The following is a 7,860-nucleotide window of genomic DNA, read 5'->3' on the forward strand; positions in this document are numbered from 1 at the left end:
CCTAATGCAATGCAAAGAAATGCAATGCAAAGCAATGCAATAGACTACAATGCAAACCTAACCCTAACCTTGACCGTAACCTCTAAAGCAATAGAATGGAATGCAATGCACCCACATTCCCACAAGCTGCAAGACTGCGTGCACAGCCAGGTGTCAGCTGAGACAGTGCTGCACCCCTGCTTTGGTGCCAAGGGGAGATATGAGTGTGGGTGATGCCCTGTCACAGGTGCAAGGCACTGAACCCAGCATCACGTAGTGCCTGCGGGACAATGAGCTGTGACCCAGTGACGTTGTGTCTCCTGTGCCCCGTGCAGGTCAGGAGGAGATGAGTTGCATCCCACGGCCCCAGTGCCCTCAGGAGTGCACCTGCCTCGACACTGTGGTGCGCTGCAGCAACAAGCACCTCAAGATCCTGCCCAGGGGTATCCCCAAGAATGTCACTGAGCTGTGAGTACATTGCCAATTTTCTGCCCTCCTCCCCCTGCTGATGCCTTCGTGGGCAGGGGTCTCTGCTGCAGGGTACCTGGACATGGGATGCACCCCTGTCCTGGCTGAGGACATAGGGACCACCCCTGGGGGAGGCACCCCATCCCTGGGGTGCCCAAGGCAGGGTTGGATGGGGCCCTGATCTAGTGGGGAGCAGAAATGCATGGGCTTTAAGGTCCCTTACAACACAGCCATTCTGTGATTCCATGGCCATGCCCAAGGGGTGATGTGCAGGGGCTGTTGTCACACTCCAGGGCTCTGCAGTCCCCAGCAGCCTGCCACCAGTGCTGGCCCACGCTGTACACATCCATGCGAATTTATGCCACCCCCTCACACCCCAGTGCCGTCTCACACACCCTCCTCTCACCACATCCTCAGCTCTATCTCACACATGCCTTGCAAACACTCATGGCCACCCACGCTCACAGCACGGCGCGTCTGGCTGTGCACACACGCAGGCGGCTGGAGAGCAGCCCCAGGCACCAGCTTGTGGGGTCTGTGGGTGGGCAGGCACATGTGCAGCTCCCTGCCAGCCAGGGGGTCCCCCAGAGCCCTGTGGGTGCAGGGAGGTGATGCTGGAAGTGCTCTTGCAGCACAAAGTCTATGGGGCCTTGGTGTACAAGGGGGATATCCTACTGCTCAGTAACTCCAAGGTGCTCTCCTTCTGCTTCCAGCTACCTGGATGGAAACCAGTTCATCCAGGTGCCAGGACAGCTCTCCACCTTCAAGTACCTGCAGCTGGTGTAAGTGGCTAAAAGCAGGGCTCACCACTGGGACCTGGGGGTGGCAGTGTGGGCTGTCCCCATGGCGTGCCCTCCCCAGGAGGGACCCCTGCAGACCCCTTCGTGTGGGATCATGGCTGGCTGGCAGTGTGTCCTTGTGCCCCGCTGGGTGTGCAGCGAGAAAGGACAGGAGAGGCCACAGCCCCTGGGTCTGTGTTTTGCAGCGATCTGAGCAACAACAAGATCAGCTCACTGAGCAACTCCTCCTTCACCAACATGAGCCAGCTCACCACCCTGTAAGTGCGGGCACTGGGCTGCAGGCTGCCCTGTCTGAGGGAGGGTGTTCCTAGGGGACCCCAAAGACCGGGGGACCTTCCACCTGAGTGAAGCTGTGCCCTGAGCTGATGTGGGGGTAGGACACGGGGGGGCAGCGTGCAGCTCGGGGTGGCCTCTCTGTGTTGCCTCCTTCCCTTGCACAGGATCCTCAGCTACAACTCCCTGCAGTGCATCCCTCCCCTGGCCTTTGAGGGCCTCCGCTCCCTGCGGCTGCTGTGAGTGTCCCTGTGTCCCCTGTGCACTATGGGCAGCAGTGACACTCCAGTGGGCTCTGGCCTCACTGGCTGGCTGGGCACAGCCCCGGGCTGCCCTTGTTGTCCTGGAGCCACTGGAATCATGGGGCTCTCTGTCCTCCACAGGTCTCTCCATGGCAATGACATCTCCACCCTCCCCGAAGGCATCTTCGCAGATGTCACCTCACTGTCCCACCTGTGAGTCAGGGCTGGGGACCTCAAGACCCCATGGGTTTCTCTAGACTGCCTCCCCTTCCTGCTCCTGACTCCCCCCCAGTTGCTGCTCCTGCCTCCCACATCCCCACCACTCTTGCCCTTTGTTGCGAGCTGTAGGATTAGCACTCCTCCATCTGTCAGCAGTGAGAGCCCTGCAGAGCCCAGCACTGCCGGCTCGTGCCGCTGCTGCCTCCTCAAGCTTCTCCTAAAGGAAAAGGAACGTGATGCACACCCATCCTGACCTCAGTGCCCATTCACAGCCCTGCCCTCCCCACTCCCCTCTGCCACCATCGCAGTGGGATGGGGCTTGGGATGCTTTAGGATCAGGACACAGGCAGAAGGAGGAGTACCACAGTGCTCAGTTCCCCCACTTTTGCCCTGCAGAGCCATCGGGGCCAACCCACTGTACTGCAGCTGCAACCTGCGCTGGCTCTCCAGCTGGGTGAAGACAGGCTACAAGGAGCCGGGCATTGCCCGCTGCGCCGGGCCCCCCGACATGGAGGGCAAGCTGCTGCTCACCACCCCTGCCAAGAAGTTTGAGTGCCAAGGTGAGTGCTGTCCATCCGCCCATCTGTCCGTCCGTGCCTCCCGCTCCATGTACAGCAGGGTGATGCTGCACATGGCCCCGTTGCTCACCACTGCCCCCCAGTGCTTACAACCGCACCCCCCCCTTCCTTCTTTCTACCCTTCCCCACAGGGCCCCCAGCCCTGAGTGTCCAGGCCAAGTGCAACCCCTGCCTCTCCGGCCCCTGCCGCAACCAGGGCACCTGCCACAACGACCCGCTCGGCTCCTACCGCTGCACCTGCCCCACCGGCTACAAGGTAGTGGCACTGGGTCTCCCAGCCCAGGGTGCATGGTGCAGAGGCATGGTGCAGCCTTCTGCCTGCCCACAGCACCTGGGGGAGGAATGGGGAACGGGAAATAGGGCATGGTACCCCTTGCTGCTATGTCTCCTTCCGTCCCCAGGGCAGGGACTGCGAGGTGGCGTTGGATGGCTGCTCTCAAAACCCCTGTGCCAACGGGGGCACCTGCCAGCCCCAGGATGGGGACAGGGACAGTTTCAGGTCAGCAGTTTGTGAAGACCCATGGAATCTGGGCATTGGGATGGCAGCATCTCATGGGGATTTGGGGTCTTCTTCGCCTGGGACATCCATCCGTGCCCTCACCACTGGTGGCCCTGAGAGCCAGCACAGGTTGCAGCCATGCTCCCATGCAACCCTGCCTACCCTGAACATTTCAGGCATTTCTGGGAAGTGGGGTGCAATTAGCAACTGGAAATAATGGTGGGGCTGCGGGTGGAGGAGGGCTGCGCATCCTTCTGCACTAAATGGCCTCTCTCAGCCCGTTGTCTTGGCAACTGAGCGTCCTCAGCATCTTCCACCAGCCCTGGGCTCTCGGGTAGGGGCACATGGGGCTGTGCTCCTCAGCACTCTGTTGGGAGCAGGCTCTACCATGATCCTCTGCCAGTGTTTTGGGGAGATCACCCCAACACGGTGTTTCCTACCCTGGAGCAGATGCCTGTGTGCAGCAGGCTTCGAGGGCCCGAACTGCCGCACCGCCAGTGACCCCTGCAAGGAGCACAGTTGTGAGAATGGGGGCTCCTGTGTGTCTGGTGCCACCAACTACACCTGCCTGTGCCCTGCTTACTACACAGGTACATGGAGCAAGGGTACTGCCATCCCACTGTGGGATGTGCCCTGATAGGTACCATCTGGCACCCCTTCTTCTGCCCCACAGGGGATTTCTGTGAGCAGCCACCAGATTTCTGCTCGGCCGAGCTCAGCCCATGCCAGCACGACTCCACCTGCATCCCCACCAGCCAGGGGCCCAGGTGAGCCCCAGCCCTTGGGTTTTGCTTTCAGGGGGCTGAAGGCAGCTGGGAAGCACTGGGGAAGGCACAGTGGGGTCTGTAACCCCCCCCCCCATGCTCTCCCAGGTGTGAGTGCGCACCCGGCTATGTGGGGACCAACTGCAGTGAGGACTTCGATGATTGCCAGGACCACCGGTGCCAGAACAACGCTCGCTGTGTGGATGAGGTGAATGGCTACTCCTGCCTCTGCGCCGAGGGTTACAGGTACTGCCGGGGGGGCTAACGGGCCGGTCAGATGTTATCCTGCAGGAGGTGGTCCTGGCCACCACATCCCCCATTGTGGACCCCAGAAGGGACCTGCAGGGTTCAGCATCCATGCTTCCATCTGCTGCTGCTGCTGGTGGGGACCCCAAAGTGGGTGGGTGCTGTGGGTGGTGGGGAGGGGGCTGCCCCGGCCCCATGCCCAGCACGCCCTTGGTCCCACAGTGGACAGCTGTGCGAGATGCCGCCCCATGCCACCGGGCAGCCCGGGCTCTGTGAGCGTGCCGAGTGCCAGAACGGGGCAGCCTGTGTGGAGCGGGGCTCCCGTGCCCTCTGCCAGTGCCTGCCTGGCTTCGGTGGCCCCAAGTGTGAGAAGCTGCTGAGCGTCAACTTTGTGGACCGTGACACGTACCTGCAGTTCACTGACCTGCAGGACTGGCCCCGGGCCAACATCACTCTGCAGGTGAGGACGCAGGGCGACGCAGGGTGATGGGGAGTGGCTGCCAGGTGTGGAGTCTCATCTCTCCCACCCCCAGGTCTCCACGGCTGAGGACAACGGCATCCTGCTGTACAACGGTGACAGTGATCACATGGCTGTAGAGCTGTACCAGGGCCATGTCAGGGTTAGTTATGACCCCGGCACTCACCCCAGCTCAGCCATATACAGGTACCATGGGCCCCCACGCCCCGTGTCCTAACCCCATTGCATGGGCATGGCGATTTGATGGGGGATGGAGCGCACCCGGTGACACAGCCCTCCCCGCCAGTGCCGAGACCATCAATGATGGGCAGTTCCACACCGTGGAGCTGGTGACCTTCGACCAGATGGTGAACCTCTCCATCGATGGCGGCAGCCCCATGACTATGGACAACTCGGGCAAGCACTACACGCTGAACAGCGAGGCCCCGCTCTATGTCGGGGGTATGGGGCTGGCAGGGCACTGGGGTCATGGGGTCGGCTGGGTGTGTGCTGATGGCCCCGCTCTCCCCAGGGATGCCCGTGGACGTCAACTCAGCCGCCTTCCGCCTCTGGCAGCTCCTCAACGGCACCAGCTTCCATGGCTGCATCCGCAACCTCTACATCAACAACGAGTTGCAGGACTTCACCAAGACGCGGATGACGCCCGGTGTGGTGCCGGGCTGTGAGCCCTGCCGCAAGCTGTACTGCCTGCATGGCATCTGCCAACCCACTGGCGCCCAGGGACCCGTCTGCCATTGCGAGCCTGGCTGGGATGGACCCCACTGTGACCAACCCCGCGGCGGCCCCTGCCAGGGGCACAAGTGAGTGCCCCCTCCCCTCCCTGTCTGCTGCCCGATAGCAAGGGCTGTGCCCATCGCAGTGGCTCTGTCCCTTTTGGTGCCCCATAGCAGATCACCATTCACAGCTGACCATGACTTCGGATTTTGAGGTCTTTTGCAACCTTAGTGGTTCTATGAATTTGTGGCTCATTGCTATGCTGTGCCGTACTGGTGCCACACTGTGCCAGAGCCACATCACTGCTGCACTGCAATAACTCTGCCCGACCCAAGCTGTGCTGCGCCTACCCATGTCATGGTGTGCTGTGCCATACCCGTGTCGTGCCCTACCTATGTCATGCCTTAGCCACGCTGTGCCTGACCTATGTGTCATGCCATACCAGCTGGTGCTGGTACACCATGGTGCAGGCACTGCTGTGCCATTTGTCAGACACCTGATGGCCGTGGCTGCCCACAGGTGTGTGCACGGGCTCTGCCTGCCCCTCGACGCCCTCTCCTACAGCTGCCAGTGCCACCAGGGCTACCAGGGTGCCCTGTGCAACCAGCCCAGCACGCCGCCCGACCCCTGCCGTCTCCTGCCCTGCCGCCACGGCCGCTGCCGCCTCACCCCGGGTGGCCAGCCCGTATGCGAGTGTCACAGCGGCTACAGCGGGGCCCTCTGCGACCAAGGTAGGCAGCAGGGCGGTGGGTTCGGGGCAGCAGCACCGGGAGGACCGCACTCTGATCCTCGCTGCCCCACAGAGCCCGAGTGCCGCGGGGAGCCAGTGCGGGACTACCACCAGGTGCAGAGGGGCTACGCCATCTGCCAGACCACGCGGCCGGTGCCCTACGTGCAGTGCCGGGGAACGTGTGGCGGTGACACCGACACCGGCTGCTGCATCGGGCTGCGGCCGCGGCGCAGGAAATACACCTTCGAGTGCAGCAACGGCGCGACCTTCGTAGAGGAGGTGGAGAAGCCCAGCAAGTGTGGCTGCAGTCCATGCCTCTGAGCGCCGGGGTGCGGGGGCTGCTGCGGACAGCGGGGGTCAGTGAGGAGCCCCCGGCACCAAGAGCTCGCTCTGCCCTGCACCTAGGGGCCGGGATGTTACCAAAGCCCAGCGCAGTTCCCACCACTTGGAGGAGCCCATCGGGGCTGGAGGAGGATAGATGTGTTGCATCTAGAGGGTTGGAAAACAAAAAGGAAAAAAAAAAAAAAAAAAGGGAAAAAAAACCCACAAAACAAGTGTGTAGATAGAGGATTTTTTTAAGAACTTGCAGCTACACAAGTGTGTCTCATGTGGGAGCTGCTCTGCCCCTCCGCCTGCTCTCCCTTCATCTCTGCCTTCTTCATCGCTGAGGGAAACGTGTGCCCTCTCTGTGTGTCCCCCAGGCAGCCCCACATCCAGCTGGGATCTTCCCAACACCCTGTGCTGGACCTGGCACTGCAGTGCTTTGTGTGCCACGGCTGCCAGGAGGGCTGAGCTCCATGCTGGCACCCCTGGTTCCCAGCACTTCTAAGTCCACCTTCCCAAATGGCCCTGGCCCCGCTGCAACAGCCCCTGCACCCAGTATGGTGCCAGCTCAGCAGCACTGTGGACACGTTGGGTCAAGCAGGATGGAGCCAGGAGCGGCCTCACCGTGCAGTGCCAGCCCTGCCCTGCGCACAGAGATGGGGTCCCTCTCCCTGCTGGGCTGTGTGCAGAGTGTGGTTGTGCTGGAACCACCCAGACGATGTCCCTTAGATGGCCACTGGGGCACAGGTTTGTGATGTTGTCAGCCCTGTGGATGCTGGGACAGCTGAAGGTGGAGATCCTGGAGGCAACACAGCATCCAGCACAAGTCCCAGCAGGTCCAAGCTGTCGGGTTGCAGCCCCACCACACCGCAGTGCCAGGGGACATGCTGGCAGGGCAGCAGGGGCACCACACCGCGTGCCAGCCATTGGCATCCCAGGACCGAGGGTGACGGGCCAACCTGGGGCAAATTGCCATGTCACCCCCAGGGCTGTGGCCGCAGCTCTCCCCATCACATCACACCAGCGCTTCACCGCATCCCGCTGGGTGCAGCCGGCTGATGGGTGCCATCACTGTCCCCACGCACCCAGGACATGCCACCGCCACAGGGACATCTCTGCCACCAGCACCCTGTGCTGCACGGCACGGCGGGATGCTCTCATTCAGCCCCTGGCTGGGGCTCGGTTGTGTTGTGTTTCTGTTCTTGCTGTAAGCTAACCGCTAAAGTATCTCTTTATACAGAATACTTACAGATTCTAATATATATTTGTATTTCATTTTGTTATAGTATTTTTCTATGTTCGGGGTCAACAAACGCTGTTTTCTTTTTGTTTACAGATGCTACTGGGCAGGAACATGACGGTGGCTTTGTCTGGCCCGCGCGGTGTGTGTGTGTGTCACTGTTGCAGCCGCCGGTTTGCGCTGGGCTGGGGAGGGCACCCTCCACCGGCAGAGGCTGTGTTGTTTTAGGAGATGTTCGGTATTGTCTATGTTGTCCTCCACGTGAACATGACATTGATTCATTCAGAGGCCCGGCATCGTCTTTAT

General features: G+C 61.3%; 1 protein-coding gene across 1 annotated transcript in view; it reads left to right on the forward strand.

Annotated features, from left to right (window-relative positions):
- SLIT1 (slit guidance ligand 1) overlaps positions 1-7,841 on the forward strand; it is a 31,164-nt gene extending 23,323 nt beyond the window's left edge. Inside the window, exons 21-37 of the mRNA XM_031597598.2 lie at positions 315-447; positions 1,161-1,229; positions 1,433-1,504; positions 1,688-1,759; positions 1,904-1,975; positions 2,378-2,541; positions 2,691-2,815; positions 2,961-3,058; positions 3,509-3,648; positions 3,732-3,825; positions 3,931-4,068; positions 4,291-4,528; positions 4,602-4,732; positions 4,833-4,987; positions 5,058-5,346; positions 5,780-5,991; positions 6,064-7,841. Coding sequence (XP_031453458.2) covers positions 315-447; positions 1,161-1,229; positions 1,433-1,504; positions 1,688-1,759; positions 1,904-1,975; positions 2,378-2,541; positions 2,691-2,815; positions 2,961-3,058; positions 3,509-3,648; positions 3,732-3,825; positions 3,931-4,068; positions 4,291-4,528; positions 4,602-4,732; positions 4,833-4,987; positions 5,058-5,346; positions 5,780-5,991; positions 6,064-6,311 — 2,450 coding nt within the window. The 3' untranslated portion in view covers positions 6,312-7,841. The remainder of the gene's footprint in view (positions 1-314; positions 448-1,160; positions 1,230-1,432; positions 1,505-1,687; positions 1,760-1,903; positions 1,976-2,377; positions 2,542-2,690; positions 2,816-2,960; positions 3,059-3,508; positions 3,649-3,731; positions 3,826-3,930; positions 4,069-4,290; positions 4,529-4,601; positions 4,733-4,832; positions 4,988-5,057; positions 5,347-5,779; positions 5,992-6,063) is intronic.
- The last annotated feature ends 19 nt before the right edge of the window (positions 7,842-7,860 follow it).

The sequence above is a fragment of the Phasianus colchicus genome, chromosome 8, assembly GCF_987193195.1.
Source record: "Phasianus colchicus chromosome 8, bPhaCol1.hap1.1, whole genome shotgun sequence".
In the NCBI taxonomy this organism is placed as follows: domain Eukaryota; kingdom Metazoa; phylum Chordata; class Aves; order Galliformes; family Phasianidae; genus Phasianus; species Phasianus colchicus.